This window comes from Corvus kubaryi, unplaced genomic scaffold (genome assembly GCF_017639235.1).
Source record: "Corvus kubaryi isolate FWS band 111438036 unplaced genomic scaffold, C.kubaryi_AGA036_p1.0 37152, whole genome shotgun sequence".
NCBI classification, from domain to species: domain Eukaryota; kingdom Metazoa; phylum Chordata; class Aves; order Passeriformes; family Corvidae; genus Corvus; species Corvus kubaryi.
The window spans coordinates 750837-768261 of record NW_024581040.1 but is presented as its reverse complement, the minus strand read 5'-3'; the positions used below and the strand labels follow the sequence as shown (position 1 = coordinate 768261).

At 52.6% G+C, this 17425-nt stretch overlaps 1 protein-coding gene across 1 annotated transcript in view; it reads left to right on the top strand.

The window, feature by feature from the left end:
- The first annotated feature begins 11 nt into the window (after positions 1–11).
- WNT3 (Wnt family member 3) overlaps positions 12–17425 on the top strand; it is a 44509-nt gene continuing 27095 nt past the window's right edge. The window contains exon 1 of the mRNA XM_042021617.1: positions 12–187. Coding sequence (XP_041877551.1) covers positions 108–187 — 80 coding nt within the window. The 5' untranslated portion in view covers positions 12–107. The remainder of the gene's footprint in view (positions 188–17425) is intronic.

Genomic DNA, 17425 nt, shown 5'->3' with positions numbered 1-17425 from the left:
TTTTTTTTTTTTTTTTTTTTCCTGGGAGGAGGGGGATTCTTCATTTTGGCACTTCATGTTTTTCTGAAAACTTCGCAGCGATTTTCCCCTTGCACCAGCCTGGACTAATGGATTACCACCTGCTTGGACTAATTCTGTCTTTTCTCTTCAATGGCACAAAGGTCTTAGCCGGTTACCCAATTTGGTGGTAAGATTCCTTCCTCCCCTCGCCCTTCCTCTCCCTATGATTGATTAATGAATTCATTAATTATTAGCCATGGGAGCTGTGTGTTCCTTCCTTTTCACCCCTCGCCCTGCGGAGCTGCCCACGGCTGCATGGTGGAGTCGAAGCGTAATTTCGTCAGATTTGACCCGTAATTAATGAAATCAATGAAAAGTTTGGGGGTTATTTTGAAAGGGCCATGCCTGGGTTTCCCTTTGCGCAAATGGAGGCTTCCCCACCACTCTTAATTTCTCCATTTTCGGCACTGTAGCGATGGGCTCTTGGTTCAGATGTGAAAGGATGCGGTTTTATTTCCTTGTGCAATGGGAATTTTGTCTCTCGCATGACTCTGCCACAGGGATTTTCTTCCTTTCCACGAAACTGCGATTGATCCTTTAAAAAACAAAAAAAAATTAATTCTATTTTCTGTTTGGTTGCTGCATTTTTTGGACTTCTTTCCCTTCTTTTGTTGTATTCTGTCGTGAATTTAGTCCAGCAAATAACGCAAATGGCACCTGAGAAAACATTCGTTAGTAAAATTGCTCAGAGGTGGATTTTGGTCATTTTAATTATGGAAATGTCACTAATTTCCTTGCACCAACGAGAAAAATAATTTTTAAAAGGATTGGTTGTATCTTATAATGAGGCTGATAAGTAACCTGAGTTACTTATTTTAAATAAATCTAACACTATACAAATAAATACAGTTACAAAATGCAATTGGAAGCCCTTTAGAACAAGAAACACAGAATTAAATATTCCAGGTCATTTAAATCCAGCAGACAGCGAGTTGCATAACAGAATATTTCCGTTTATTTCTGTCTTTATGTAGGATTTCTTGTTGGAATATCTCTTGTTAAGTTTCTGTATGTGCCAGGTAGGGGCTGTGAGCCTGATGATCCGTAGGGAAAAGAGGGAGATGGTGGAATTTGGTGCTACTGAGATCCTTGGGTTATTCTCGCCTTTCCAGAAAAGTCTCTTTTTTTTTATTACTGAATTAGATCCTTTCAGTGCCAACATGGAGATGGCAAGAAGTAGGTGGGAGTGAACTTGGGAATGGACTGCCATGTCTGGGAATATTTACAATTCAGAAGGGAAAAGACAATTTTTTTTTTTAATAATCCATTTATTACTGTGGACTTTGGGAATGAGAATGTGCCATTCCAGAGGAGAAAGACTGAGAATACAATGAGAAGTCCCCGCGCAGGAAGCGTTTCAAAGGTTCATGAAATGGCTAAATCACAGCAGGTTTTCCTGGAGAATTAAATTATTTCCTCGCCCTGAGCGTGCCTGCCGAACTTCAGGCCCTCAGCCCGGGGCAGGGGAGCCTCCTGAAATACAGACAGCAGCACTTTGATTCCTTCCCTCCCTTCTCTCCCCCATCTGGGCACCGCTGTGTGGGCACGGGGCGCGCGGCAGGCGCTGGAACGGGTCAGGATGCCAGGGCTGGATCTGAAGGCAGGAGCTGCGTGGAGCAGGGACACCTGGCCATGACATCAGCTCTCAGCGTCCCACCAGCTCCTGACCTGCCTCAGGCTTTGATATAAATCAGGATTCAATGCCCAAATCAAGGAGGGTTTCAACTCTCAGAGCGAGGAACCGAAACCTTCTCGACAAAAAGGTCTCGTCTTCCCCTGTGAAGCAAAAATGTCCCCGTGAGCAAAATGTCTTCTGTCCCTGTTTTCAGGAGCAAACGCTGCAGACAGGTGTCTGCCCCACTCCCTTCTCCCAAACCCCTCCAAGTTCACCCCAGAGGAACAATACAGAGGATGTAGGGCACAGACACCAGGGGCATGGCAAGCAGCATCCCTGGGAAAGGAGAGAGTCGAACACACTCTCCACGGCATTTCATCCATAGATCCAGGTTTTGCATATTTTTTGTAGATTCTGGCAATGCCAAAGTGCCAGAGAGTCTCTGCTGTGCTGGAGGGACGTGAGGAGGTGCCCCGTGTAGGGTTGAGGCTGCAAATGCTGTGGGGTTTTAGAGGTTTCTTGAAGGCTGAGGGAGCAGGAGGGCAGAAATATCTGGGCCAGGGCTCCCTGGCTGCTCAGGCACAGACAATGCTCCCAGAGCACACAAACTGAGGTCTCCTTTGGTCTCACTGAAGGCTTTCAGTATTTGCTCTGTGGAGATGAGGTTTATGCAGTGGCATGGCATTATCTATGCTCTTAAAAACACATCATTTTCTAATTGTCTTCCTGACCCTCTGATCTTTAGGCAGGCACAGAGCAGGCTTTGGTGGATGAGCCCCACTTGCAGGGCTCAGCACACCCCAAAACAGGGCAAGGGAAGCAAAGGTGGGGCACAGCCCCAGCCTGGTCCCCTGTGCTGGTGTCCTGCACCCCCAGGCCAGGCTGGACCAGGGCTCCCCTGGGCTTCCTTATCCCCAGCCAAAGCCATCTCTGCTAAATACGAGACTTTCAGGGGTACAGTTCATGTGGCAGGGCCCCTGTGCTGCTGGGACAACCTTCCTGGGTGTTTTCCTGCTGGATAGGGAATGCCTTGGCAGCAGCGTCACAACGGATCCTTTCTGCTGTGGGACAGAAAGGAGAACAATGTTCATTCCTGTGGTGCGGAGGAAGGGTCTGGATGTGCCCAGGGAATAGAAGGGTGATGAGAACAGGGTCTGATCACCTTGGAAATGGGTTTGGGGGCGGCTGCAATAATCCTGCTGCTCCACGGCGCAGCCAGACAATGCCAGGCACCCGGCAGCAGCGACAGCGCAGGGGATAAAGGCAGAGGGATGGAGCTGCTGAGGGTTTGTGGGTTGTGCTTTGCTGAGGGGCCAGAGAAGGACGTGGCCATCAGGTCACATTGTCCAGAGAGAGGAGAGCCCAAGTGCAGCCCCGGAGCTCTGCGGGGGAGTCCTGGCCCAGCTCTGGGCACGGGCACAGTGCACAGCACAGGGAAGGTCCCTGAGCTGCAAACCCAGTGCTCGGTGCCCAGGCTCGCTGATGGCAGCAGGATGGAGGAGCCAAGAGGGGGTTTCAGCCCAGCTGGGTTGTTGGAAACTCCCTGACATCGCCCTGTCCCCAGCCAGGCAGCTCTGAGTGAGGTCCAGGGGTGGCTCAGACTGTGGATGGAACCTCCAGCAAGCAGGGGAGGGATTTTGACACAGGTCCAACCCTTCTTCACATGCTCCCATCCTATTACAGCCGTGCAAGGGAACAAATGGGGCACAGATGGGAAAAGGTCAGCGAAATGCTGCCTGTGAGTGCTGACAGGAGGAGCTGAGAGCAACAAAGCTCCCTCAGAGACGTGTCCAACACTTGGGCTGTCTGGTTACTGCTGCTAAAAGAGAAGGAGGAGATGGGGAGCTGCGATGAGGCCATGGAGACCAGGCTGCTGCTCCTCCTGACCCTTCATGAGTGGATGGGAGCAGAGGGGGCAGCGGGGCTGTGGCCATTCCCAGCCCCATGGGCAGCAGTCATGGGACGTGCCAAGGCCTTTTAGGGCCAAGCAAAAGGGGTGGTAGTGACACCAAAGACACCTCCAGTCATTTTTTTAATCCCAAATACCCTGATGGCATGGATAATACCACGGATGGCAGGACATGTCTGAGCCATTGGGGTTGGGGGTATCAAGGTATGGAAGACAGGTCCATGAAGAGTGTGGAGATGGATGGGTGGGCCCAGAGCTTTGTGGTACTGTCCTGGGAGAATTTAGCTGGAAATCCAGCCCCTGGCCAGAGCTGCATCAGTGCAGGCCACCAGAGAGATTGTGTCCCAGGAAACAAGCAGGAATCACTCCCAGGATGTAATGTATGTGCAGGGGCTGAGGAACTCAATCAGAGAGACATTTCCACCCATGAACTGCAGGGAAACATCAAAAGCTCTCCTCTTCCATGGGCAGCGTTCCCCAAGAAGCCTTGAAAACCTCTGGTGTGTCACTAGCCTGGAGAAAGGAGTCAGCTTTGGGGTCATTGGTGTAAAAAATTCAGCCTCACTCGTCTCATCATCCCTCAAGATCTGGTAGTGATGAGTCAGTGCCCATAACTGTGACTGTCACCAGGTGCCTCTCCCCATCCAGCATTCCCTCGTCTCTAAGCAGATGATTTGGCAACTGCAAGAATGGCTCTGTCCATCAAAAGTTATTAAATTTTATGTCTACCCCTCAGAAATGTTTTGGGAGGAAGCAGGAAATGCTGGCAGCTGGCTGAGGATCCCAGTGGCCTTGGGCCCTTAGGAAGAGGCAGAGAGAAACTTCAGAACATCTTCTCACTCACCCCACAGCAGCTTCTTCCTGAGGAAAAACCTGTGAGAACCTTTTTATGTAGATGAAGCCAGAGGTGACATTTACCTGGTCCCCTTCAACTGTCAGGGCCTCACCTTGCTGGGACAAATGGGAAATTCATGCTCTTGGAAATCCTGAGTTTTTCCTCCTCTGAAGATTCAAAACATTTTTATCCCATAGCCCATGTCCTGTTAGAGGCACGTGGCCCTTGCAGCTTTATTCTGAAGGAGTAAAATTGAGTGCAGCATCACTCAGTGATCCCTGTGAGGTCCCTCCAGCTCAGGATATTCCATGGAAATGACTGAGGGAATGATGGAGGTGGTCAGTGATGGAGGCCAGGAGCGCAGCTCTGGCACCCCAAACCAGAGCAGCCCCACCAGCTGGAAGAGCTGATGCACCAACCACAGGTCCCCTCCTGCTGGTGCTGCTGGAGGAGTGTGAACACAACTGGTGGGGACCCTCAGAGAGTCACAGCTCATTGTCCAGGGCTGCAGGAGCATCTGCTGGGGAGGGCAGGGGGGGCTGGGGTGGTGCTGGGCAGGAGTGAAGCTGGGCTGGGGCAGTGAGGGGCAAAGCTGGGCTGACCTGTGGCTGCTCATGAAAACGGCCACCAGCGCCTCACTGGCCACAGGTGTTTGGGATCTTGCGGTTCTGAAGGGCTTTGTGGGCTTACAGGGTTTCTTCAGCATTTTTCCCAGCCAGGTGTAGCCCGTGGGAATCCCTACCCCCACCCTGCCAAGTGGGTCAATCCATGCCATGAAAACCAGGGCTTTTGGAGCTGGAATTGGGGTTCATCCCGAGTCCTGACCAGCAGGACCGCGGGCAGTCCCAGCCATTGCCAGAGCAGATCTTCCAAGGATGCACAGCCTCGTGAGCCTCAGCACGCCCCAGGACTTGGCAGAGTGTTCCAGGTGGCATCTTTTGTTGGTTTTCTCCCTCCCCTGCACAGAATCCCAGAGTGGTTTGGGTTGGAAGCAGCCCTGAAGCCGTTTTGTTCCAGTCCTGCCATGGCACAGGGCAGTGGAGTCCTGACTTCAGCAGCAGCTTCCAAATGCTCCCAGAGCAGGACAGTACAGAGCAATAAGCAGTGCCACATTCCTGAATATCAGGAAGCTTCATTCCCTCAGAAATGAATCCCTCCTGTCTCCTGGAGTGCCCCAGCCCCAGGACCCACCCTGGCCTGCAGGGCCAGCACAGCCTGGAGCCACAGGAGCCCAGGGAGAAGGGCTCTGACCCACTCCAGAGTATTTCTGCCCGTAAGACACAAATCTCTGTTACCAGTCTTGTAACTGAACTTGGAAGGAAATTTAAGTGGCCACAAAGAGCTTTCAAGAGGCAGTTTAATTGCAAACCAGTTGGTCCTTGATTGACTCCTTCACTAAAAACAGCACTGGCCAAAGTGAAGCTCTTGCTGAAGGGTCCCCATGGAAGAGCCCTGGGAATTCAGGGGGTGTTTCTGGCCACCTGACCCTTGTAGCTGGAAATGTTGGAAATGACCCATGCCAGCTGTCCTCCCTGCTGACCCACGGCCCCAGCTCTCACCTTGATGGGGTCAGGCAGAAGTTCCCACCCCAGTGACAGCTCAGGAGGGATGGAGAGAAACTGGAGTGCGGCCAGGGGGTGCTGGAAGGTGGAAAGGATCACCAGGAAAGGGAGGAGCTGGGCTGGTGCAGGGTGGCCAGGGGGAGGCGAGGGCTGCTCAGTGCAGGCTGTGCCTGCATGGAGGGCTCTTACAAACAGGACAGGGCTGACCTTTCCTCTCCAGTGCAATCCAAAAAAGGGCAACCACCAAATGCCAAAGGTTCATTCATTGGGATCCTCCTCACTGCGGGGAGCTGAGGCTCTGAGCCTCAGGGAGGTGAGGAGGGACTGTCCTGGGATATTTGTAGTATCAGACTGCACCACCCTGCCTGGAGCTGGGAGTGTCGCACTCTGAGCTGGAGCTTGGACTGGACACCTCCAGGGATGTTCTCAGGCACCCCTCCCGTGACTGTGGCAGCCTTGGCTGAGGCCAGGGCTGCCACAGGTGATCTTTGAGGTTCCTTCTGGCAGACAGGTCCTGGGTCAGTCCATTCCCAGTGCGCATTTAATGGGGGGTGGTGCCTTCACCAGGACCCCCAGCACAACTGAGCAACCCCAACCCACGTGTTCCAGTGGCCCCACATCCACAGGACTAACCTGGTGGCCCCTCCTGTGCCCCTTGCTCTACACAACACTTCTGTGCCCAGGTACGAGGCACTGCCACCCCAACCAGGTCAGGACAGGTTTTTAGCTCATGTTCTCACTTATCCCTCTCAGAGGGGTGTGTGAGCCCAGGGGAGGTGTCTCCAACCTGTCCTCCCTCCCTGAGGGCAGCCTGAGCCCCAGGGACAGGGCTCTGAGTCACTAAATCTCTCCTGACCTTTGAATTTCACCTTCATCCCTTAGCTGGCACTCAGGGGGCACCCGACTTCTGCTGCTGTCCTGGAGGACAAAGGGACATTCTCTCCGTGGGTAGCAGGGCAGTAGGCAGCAGGAGAAGGTTCTCTTCCCCCAACATTGGTGATACAAGTCCCAGTGATGCTCATCAGACCCTTCCACTGCCAGGTCAAACAGTTCAACGTGGCTGGATTTTACATGGAAAGGCAGGAAAATGCCCAAGCAGCCAGTTTGAAATAAAAAATCTCCAAACCTTAACTAGGAAATAATAAAGACTGAACAATTGAGCTGTCTGTTAAAACATGCAGGTGTAAGGCACAGCACTTTATGGTTTAACTGAGGTTCATCTGCCCTGCCCTTCCCATCTCAGTTTCCAAGGCTCAGCATCACCTCGGGCAGCCCTCTAGAAATACCCCTGGGGTGCTGCTCAGGCACAGGGGCTGCTGGTGACAGAACCCTCGGTGTGAGCAGCAGCTCAGCACCCCCAGTACATCTGGCAGTGCTGCTGGGCTGGGCCACTGGAGTTTGCAGCTCTGCCCCGCTGCTGACCCTCCCTGCCATTGTCAGCCTTGCCTTGAGCCAAAGTTGTGTCTGTGGCGATCTTGCTCAGCCTGAGCCTGTCCTCTGATTTGTGCCAGGCCTCAGTGAAGCATCCTTGGCTAGTCTAGCAGGAGTTTTAAGCAGCTGCTGAAACTAACTGGTCTCATGAACTGGGGTCTGGCTGGTTCAACATGAGACACCCTATCAACTATGGAACATTTGTGAGCATTAAGGTAGAAAGAACTCTGGATTCAGAGCCCAACCATTCCCAGTGTGGACACATCACGGTCCTGGATGAAAGTCATTCCATAAACACTGAGTAGCCATTATCATTTTTACAACATTATGGAGCTCATTCCAAAGGCCTCTTGAAGGTGGATTCGTGGATTTTCTTTGTGTCCACATGGTTGTGATCATGTCCCAGCAGATAGACTGGAACCTACAGACTCAAATCCAGTGGTCTGACACCCCTTCTGTGCTTAATCCCACTCTTCCTCTCAGTTTCCTGAAGGCAGCAGCTCTAAATGGAGCTTGGGATGGAATTGTTCTCTAAAGAGCTCTGAGCTGCACCTCAGGATACTGATCTACAGCAAGGGAATTGTGGTGGGATGTCTGACCCAACTGTGCTCTGTGAAGTCACCGAGGCACCCTCTGCTGCTGCTGCTGCCCCTCTGGAAGGTCCAGAAATTCTGTCCCAGCCCTGATCTTGGGAGGGATGGAGCCTCCTGGTCTCTCCTTTGCTGGCAGATGGAGCAGCCCAGTGGCTCCAGACTCGACACCTGTTTTTCACTGGCTGTTGTTGGGACGAGATAAATTTGATGTTCACCTGCTCCTGCTCATGCCCACAGCCTCATCCAGTTCCCAACACCCCTCAGTGCATCTATCAGGGATTTTCCTAAAGGACCTGAAATGGGGAGGATTTGTCAGGATCTCGACTATAAAATTTACATATCATTTACACAGTTACAGCTCATGCTCCTGCACTTACCTGAAGCTGAGTTTTAGCCTCCTGTTGGCAGTGCAATCTCATTTTTGCTGACCTGATCTGAGGTCCCTTTTGTATGTACAAATGGAAAGGGTTCAATGATCCTGAGGTTTGTAGAAAAGTCCCAGCGATGCTGGATGTGGTGAGAAGTTTTCCATATCAGGCTGTATCTTTTAAGGTAGTTGGGGTGAAGTTTTCAGGATAAAGGCAATGTCTGGATGGGACACAGGCTGAGATTTCTGTGTTGGTCGTGCTGTGATTAACACTCGGTGCCCTTTAACACCACCCGTGCCCTGACTGTTGATTTGCAGCTTTTCCTGGGATAAGCTTTTCCTTAGGACAGAGGTGTCTCGAGACCCCCAGCTCTCCCACGCCAGGAACCCTCTCTTCCCTATCCCTGGGACCATATCCAGGCCTCCTCAGAAATCCCAAACTAACCCCAAAACAGGTGTTTGCAAAGCAGGGGGTCCTTTACAAGCGCTCCTCCCCTGCCCTGTCTGACTGTGCCCTGGCCAGGGGATTCCCTGGGATTCCCCTCTCCAGTCACACATCGGCAGACACAGAGGCTGCTGCTGAGGCAACCAAACATCCACGGCCACCTGAGCAAGGAACTGGGAGCCTTGGCTGGAAGGGCTTCACTGCCAGGCCTGGGAAGTGCCTGTTGATCCCCAGGACTGTCAGTGGAGCTGCTTTGCCACCCCTGGAAGATGAAAGAACCACGCTTTGAAGAGCAAATTTGCCCTGATAAAGGAGCCGAAGTCTCTAATTCCTTTTCTGAAGATAGCTTTCCTGATTTGCTGATTTGCTAATTTGTCTTTTTCACAATTCACTGAACCTGTCTGCTTTTAATTAATCTTACAAATCTAATCAAGTCTAACTGGCACCTTTCCCAGTCCTCACACTTTTGAATGAGAAGCACTTTCCCTGCTGCCCTCCAGCACCACTCTGGCTCAGGCTCCAGATCTTCCTCCACCTTCTCAACAAACAGCCCCTGTTTGGGGCAGGAGGGGTTGGTGTTGGGCGATGAAATCTCGAGGGGTTTTTTATTCTGATCCCGTTTCTGTGTCGCAGAGTCACCCGATTTTCCTGCAGTTACTTTCTAGAAATTGTGGAGATTTATAACTAAGAAATTTGCAGTGGTCCTTGAAAAATGTCACAGGAGCTTTTCACAGCTCTGGTGGAGTCCTAACAAGTGCCACTCAGCTCTTTACTCCTTGCTTCTTCCTCCCGTGGACTTTGGGGGTTTCTTGCTGCCAGGGGCACATTTGCAGGGCAGGTTTTACCTGCAGAGGTCTCTTGGATGGTTTTTTTTTTTTGGGGGGGGGGGTTCTTGTTGGTTTTTTGTGGGTTTTTTTAATTGTTGCAATGTATTTCAATTGTCTTTTTAAGTTCTGATTATTGCCTGTTATCTGCTCTGGCCTGATTAGGTTTGGTAACAACCAACTCCCCTTTAATGAGTTTTTAATGAACTCCACCAGCTGTCTGTTTGACAAGGGGTTTATGCAGAACGTGGCTGTCTCTGTGTTTTTACTTTTCGTTTCAGTTTGCTCATTTTTCCCCTATAAATCTGAATATAAGATCTCTGGAAACAAAGTCCCTGTTTGTGGGTTTGGTGGGGCATAGGCTGCTGCTCCTAAGTGAGAACTTAAAAGGAGTTGGGAGTTGATATAAAAGAGACTCTTTGCCTCAAGCTGTGGTGCAATGCTCAGGATCACAGTTTTGGAGGCTGAAGCTCTACCCAAACCCTCAAGGGAGACCCTCCCCTTGTGCACTGGGGCTGGGGCTGTTATTGTCACATCCTTTTGGGAACAGTGACACCTTCGTGACATCCCTTATCCAACCTCTGCCCAAAACACTGCCAGGAGGATTGGGAAGAGCCGGACAAGAGGGACACCCTGGTGACAGCACCACCATGGACACACTCAGAGGCTCTTGAAGTTGTTGAAAATCAGCCTTTGGTGCCCAGAGAACTCAGATGAGTCCTCCCAGCTGCTCAGAAATGCTGTGACCCCATCAAGTGCAGATATTTCCAGGCTGAGGCCAACGTGCCTCCCACCACAGCCCTGCTCTGCAGGAGCTGCCTTTGTCCAGCCCAGCCCAGGAGTCCTGGCTCAAGGGGTTGTAGTTTCAGTCCTGACAGTGTCCATGGTCCTCGTGGGACAGGAGTCTTGGTCTTTGGTGTCCAACCCAGCCTGAGGTTCAGCTGTGCTTCCCCCTCGATCCCCTCAGCCCTGGAATGCAGCAGCCAGAGAAGCTCCTGGGGCTGGTCCATGGATCAGGGCTTGGAGGAGGAAACACTTGGGTTCCACCTCAAGCCTCGAGACCCTGGCTCAAGGTGTGCATTGACTTCTGTGCTTGGGTGGAAACCACACACAAACTGGAAAATCAGATTTCTGGTGTGGTTCTGAAGGCTGTGAATTCAAGGGTTGCTGGTAACACCTGAGGAATGAACAACTGGGTGTAAAAATCCTCCCCTGGGTGCTGGAATGAATTACATTAGACAAGTGTTCTGTAGGAAAGGGTGTAGATACTCAACATTTGCTTTGGGGTTGGGATTTCAGTTTCTTGAGTCAGATCAGGCTCCAGTAACTCCTCAGTTCCCTGGCCTTACATCCAGTATCACCTACAAGAGGGTCCCCATCCCTTCACCCAACTCCCCAGCTTTGAACTCAGTTAAACTTTACTGTAGCTGGTATGGGGCAGGAAAAAAAAAGCCATATCCCCCATGATTAAAAAGAAGAAATGTCTCAGCAATGATAAACCTGTAAGAAAAGATTTCAGTTTTCAGATCGATTCATCTCTATCCCTGACCAAAAACTCTGGGAGTAAAGGATATTTCCCATAACTCCAGATCAGATTATTTGTTACAAAACACAGAAAAGGGGATTTTTCACCTGGGTGTGGAGTCAACAGCAGAGTTTTGCAAGGAATGTCCAACACTGAGAAGGGCTGGGGTGGGGGAGCAGAGATCAGTGATGTGGACAGACCTGAGCTGGGGGAAGGTGTCCCTGCCATTGGTAGGGGGTTGGGATGGGATCAGCTTTAAGGTCCCTTCAACCCAGACCATTCCATGGTTTTGTGAGGATTCCATGATGAAGTTTGATCATGACCACACTGCTCAGGGTGGTACAGCACAAAGGAAGCCACAGAAGACAGGAGTGGATGGCACTCAGTGGATGATAAAATTAATTGCAAATGGCCATGAAATAATGCAAATTGGGAAAGGGCCCCCAGATCTGCACAGCACCGATATAGGTCAGGTTTTCTGTTAGGGCCACTTTGACAGACATTGTTATGGAATGGTCTCTGCAGTCGGTGCTCCAGTGCTCACTAATCCAGAAGTGAAGCTGTCCAAAATCTACAGGAATTCACTTCGCTGTTCCTCCTCTTGCCCAGATTTTTGGGGCCGTGTTGGTTGATGGATGATAGGAAATGCCTCTTAGGAGCTGTTGTTGGATTTGCTCTCAGAACAGAAAATACCAACATGACAATATTTCAGTCATTATTTATCTCATTATTGCACCCCAGGCTCTGTTTGCAGCCTGATCTTTGCATTTCCTATAAAATGAGGAAAGCACACCAAAAACCCAGCAAGGGACTGGAAGGGCTGAATTCCTTCAGGTGAGGACACAATATTTGGATTTGCTGCTTGGACAGAGGCAGTTCCAGGTGAATACAAAACAGATCCTGCAGATCACAAATGATGGCAAGAGTGTGGCGAGGAACAGGAGTTCATTGCTCAGCCAGAAGAACCTGCTGTGGGTCAGGTCAGGCGGGCACCCAAGCCCCACACAGGGGCTGCTTTTCCCTGCCAGGGGGATGGGGAAAAGAATCAGAAGGGTGGAAGTGTAAAAACTCATGGCTTGAGCTGAAGGCAGTTTAATAGGGAAAGAAAAGCTGCTGCACACACAAGCAAAGCCAAGTGAGGAGCTCCTTTAGTCCTTCCCATCCCAGGCAGGGGTTCAGCCTCCTCCAGAGCTCCATCACCCATGGGGGTTACCTGGGAAGGCAAATCCCACAACTCCAAACATCCCCCCCCTCCTCCTTCTTCCCCAGATTTTTGGTTAGATGGAAATTTATCACCCAGGAGCCTCTTTAGCACGAGTCACCTCCCATGGTGATGGTCCCAAATATTCCCCTCCCCTCCAACATCCAGCCCAGCACATGGATCGAGGTGCCCAGAGGAGCTGTGCTCCAGGACCAACCCCTTCTGCAGTGTCTCAAACCCCTCGGATGCTGCTGGTATCCCTTTCCCATTTGGAGGGTGTAAAGCACATTTCTCACACCTTGTCCTGTCTGGACTGGCCCAAAAGCCACCATTTCATTTATTCAAAGGCTTATTGTTGCTGCCTGGTGAAATTATTGGACCTCTGGGATTAAAATTAACTGAGACAAGTGTGTAATTAGATTGTGGGACGTGTTCCCGGGAAGGCCTGTGGGGGTACACAAACCCTGGCCTGGGAAAATCCCTCAGCATCACTTCACTCGCAGTCCTAAAGCACAACAGTCCAGAGCCAGCCTTCAGCTCAGGCCAGCCCACATCCCATCCCTGCTGGGATCTGCGTGAACTGGGCAGAGCCAACTTTTACCCGTGCCTTGCTCCTCGTGGTGCTTCCCAACAGAGCTGAGATTCCCTGGGAAGGAGGCAGAGCACCAGCTGCACTGAGCACCAGCTCTCTGCTTTGGAGCAGAGCCAGTGGCACACGGTTCAGTCTTTCCTGCAATATTCATGGCAGGTTGTGCCTCACACCTTTCCAGAGCCCAGAACCCTCCACTCCAAGTGCTCTGCTCTCCATGGAAAGAGAATAGCATTACCCAGGACTAAAGCAGCCTCACTTCTCACCACAAGAAACCACCAGGACTAATTCTAGATCTGATTTCCACAAGATTCAATTTGGTTTTTCCATGTTGGATCTGACACAAGACATTTTAAGATCCAGTTCCTCCAGCTGAGACAGAACCGGTGCCTCAGTCTCAGCCACAGTGCCCAGGATGGGCAGCCCAGCTGACCACTGCCCCCAGTCACCACTGACCCTCTGTCCTGTCCCCTCCTAGGCCAGGGCTCCTCCTTCCTGGGGTAACCTCAGGCTGTTTGTAGGAGCAGAACCAGCCTGGGGGCTTCAGTCCTGGGCTTAGGGCGCAGGGAAGGACTCTCCAAAGAGAGGCAGCCCAGGCATCCCCCTTAGATCCCACCCCGAACCGTGGGACAGCTGAGTGGATGTGGTAATTCCCCTCCACGAGGTGTTTTCTGTGACATCTGAGCATTGGGAAGCCTCTTTCCAGTGCCAAAGGCTGTGATTCACCGTGGGTGATTTCCAGGCAGTTGGCACCAAGCGCTTCTTGAGGCCACCCACCACCACGGCCTCCCCAAAGGGACTCCCCAGACTGGAGGACGTGTGGAGAGGGCTTGGCTGACCAGTGGGAGATGTCCAGCACCCTCACTGGCCTGAGTGGAGATGTGTCCCTTCCTTCCCTGGATTTCTGTGATGCTCTTTCTGGTCCGAGTGTCCTGTCCCCTTGTCCCTGGCAGGACACATTTCCCTCCCCCGGTGGCCGCTTTGGGGCAGGAGGCAGGACAGGAGGGTGAGTCGTGGTGGGAAAGGCTGGCAGGCTGGGCTGGCAGTGGCAGGAGAGGGGACAGCAGCCCTGGGAGGTGGCATGGCCTCACTCACAGCCGGTGCACACACAGAGGGTCAGCCCTGCCAGGACCTGGGGCACACACAGAGGGTCAGCCCTGCCAGGACCCAAACAAATCCCAGCGTCTCTCTTTGGAGGAAAGGTTTTACAGCGCTGAAAATCTCGCTGTGTTTATTGCGGCCACAGCCTGGAAGCCTACATTTGCATATGCAAATCATATGCGTTTATGTAAATTCGGGGTCGAATAATATTATCACCGCCCCCGCAGAATAGATCCTCTCCCATGGCAAATCAGTTGATTGTGCTTCCCGAGCTGAGAGCGGCACCGCTTTGAGCAGGCGCTGCCGAACCAACATTTCTCTCTGGTGCGGGGAACAATGCGGGAGCCGGCTCCGGGCACAGCCCGTCCCTTGTCAGCGGCTCCACTGGGCTGTGGCGAGCAGCAGCCCCGGGCCAGCGCTGCCTCCCTGCCCCCATCCTGCCGGCCCTCCTGGCACATCACCCCGAGCCCAGCCGCGGGCCGTCCCAGACAAAGCGCTGGCAGCAGATGCCGAAATCACTTTCAAGCCCATGACAGAGCCCTGAGTCACCCGAAGCGGAGCAGCGCGCCCAGAATGGGCTCGCCTTACAAAAGTGCTGTTGCTGCAGCAACACTAATCCAGCCGCCGGTGGGCAGAGGGATGGAGAATGCGAGGGATGCAGCCCGCAGTGCTCAGGCAGGGCGGATCGCTCTCGTCTGCGGGGATCTGCGTGCCCTGCCCCGGGGCCCTTTGTGGTGGGGCCTCCTCAGGCAAAGGGGTTCCGTGCTAGAGCTTGGGGCAGCTCTGACTGACCCCGAACTGCCACAAACTGGGCAGGAAGGGGATTTGACAGAGCTCCCGTTGCTGTCTGGGCCGACTTCTGACTTCTCCACACGGCCACTTGAGGCCTCAAAATCTCAGCTGGGCTGTTCTTCACACCCAGTCTGACCTGAGGAGCATTTGGGCCCCAATTCCTCCCCAGCAATCACTCATGTCACCACCAGGCTCCAATGCCATCGGCACTGCAGCACTGACCCCTCTCTGTCACCCTCCTGTCCTGCCCCACTCCAGGGAATCACAGAATGTCCTGAGCTGGAAGGGACACCCAGGATCATCCAGTGCCACCCCTGGCCCTGCACAGACACCCAACAATCCCACCCTGGGCATCCCTGGGAGCGGTGTCCAAACGCTCCTGGAGCTCCGTGGGGCTGGTTGGTAACAGAAGGGCAGAGGCGAGGGTGACACGAGGAGGGGTGGTTGAGATTACAGCATGAGGCGAGAGGGTTGCAATGAGCAACAGAACAAAGTGGAGCAGAAAAATCCAGGGGTGGGAGATTTATGGAGAAAGACATTTGTGACTGAGCAAAGGGGCCGTGAATGGTTTTGGGGTGAGACTTTCTCCCATCAGAAAGATAATGGCTTTTAGAGTGGGATTTTTGACAAGTGATGTTTGGTGTTAGAACCCAAATTGCAAATGAGAGGCTTTTGGGGCCAGGTGTTGAAAAAGCAGGAGATTGGGAAGTTTGAGATTTGGGATCATTCCCATCTCAGTGTTGACCGGGGAGGACACAAGAGAGAAAGAGGAGAAAGGAGAGATGGGGAGGGGAGGAAGAGGAGCTGCCCGAGCACTGACACAGGCTCCGGACAGAGTCATGGCAATTCCAGCTCCCAGCTGTCCCAGGAGGCTCAACCAGGCAGAAAGATTGGAGTGTTTTCAACCCTTGTCTTTTTGACAGTGGCACTGAACCCACCTAGGACATCCCTTTTCTCTCTCCACTCTTCCCACCACCACCCTGCCACGTGTCTCCATCCTCTCCTCCTAACGTGATGCATCCCAGAATGGTATCATCAGATCTGTCCTAAAAGCCCCACAGAAATGCTTTGGGTCCTTCAGCATCAAATCCACGGGGTGTTGCCAAAGAACTGAATTTTAATCACAGAATCAAGGGACAGTCGGGGTTGGAAGTGACATCTGGAGATCATGGAGCTCAACCCCACTCAAAGCAGGGACAGACAGAGCAGGGTGCCCGGGGCTGGGTCCAGCTGGGTTGTATTTCCAAGGATGGAATCTCCACAGGCTCTCGAGGTCACCTGTTCTGTGACCCTCACAGTGAACAAGAGTTTTCACATGCTCGGAGAGAATTCCATGGTTTTCAGTTTGTTCTCATTGTCCCTTGTCCTGTCAGAGGAGTTTGGCTGCAGCTTCTCCACCCTCCCCACCAGTTATTTCCACACACTGACAAGGTCTCTCCATGGGTTTCTTTTCTCCTGGCTGCACAGTCCCAGCTCTCCCAGCCTCTTGTATGTCTCAAACCCCAAAACACCTTTGCTCCTCCACCATCTGTGCAGGGGTGGAGCCTCTCACAGCCCCACAGGCCACTGGAGTGATAATTTCAATGCTCTTTAGGGCTCTTACCTGGCCCCACAATACCCAGGACTGCAAGGCAGGGCTAAATGCTCACCTGGTGCACTCCTTCAGCTCCACTCTCTCCAGTCTCATCCTCTGAATCTGCTCCTGTCCAAGAAGAAAAGCCCCCAGAAGGGTAAACCCCACTGCATTTACCTGCACAGTTCACCTGCACCAGTGTTTGGGTGTGCAGAGAAGGAGGTGCTGGGGGGACTGAGGGTGGTACCACCGCCAGTGAGACCCAGCCCATCCCTGGGGACTCTGTTCCCTGAGCATCCTCATTTCTGTTAGAATCAAACCCCAGCACAGGCCATGACATCCAAAACTTCCAAAACAGCTCCTCTGGAACGTTCTGGGAATGCCAGGCAGGTTCCAGGCTCTCACAGGCACTGCTGTGGGTGAGGGCCATGTTCCTGTGCCAGCTTGTGGGAGAAACATCCCTGTGGCTTTTCCTGTTTCCCTGTTCAAAAGGTGATGCAGCTCCATGGTTGGTGCTTGCAGCCTCATCCCGCTCCGGTGGGGATGCACAGTCAGGAAGTGCCATCGGGGACAATGAAACACCCAGTGCCCAGCCCACGTGTCCAGAGTGCAGTGCAAGAACCTCCTCAGAGGGAACAGGTGGAACAGGGCACTGGATCGTGTCCTGAAAGTGCCAATTTTCTCCATTTGTTACAAGGGGAGCCTGGGAGATGAGCTCAGGGGGAGGTGACCAGAACGGGGACACCCAAAGGGGAGTTCCCTGAGCCCCTTCCAGTGCCAGTGAGGCACTGATGTGGGTGGGTGACCTCCAGGCTCAAGTATTTCCCATGGAAAAATGGGAAGTGACCTCCTGAATGTGCCTGTGCTCTGCTGGCTGGAGGAGGAGCCAGCACACCCAGGGAGCAGAGTCTGCAGTAAAGCCTCCACCTCTGAGCACACAGCCCCACTCTGGGCCGCTGCTCACTGAAATGTGGTGGCACACAGCAATGATTTAGGTTGACAG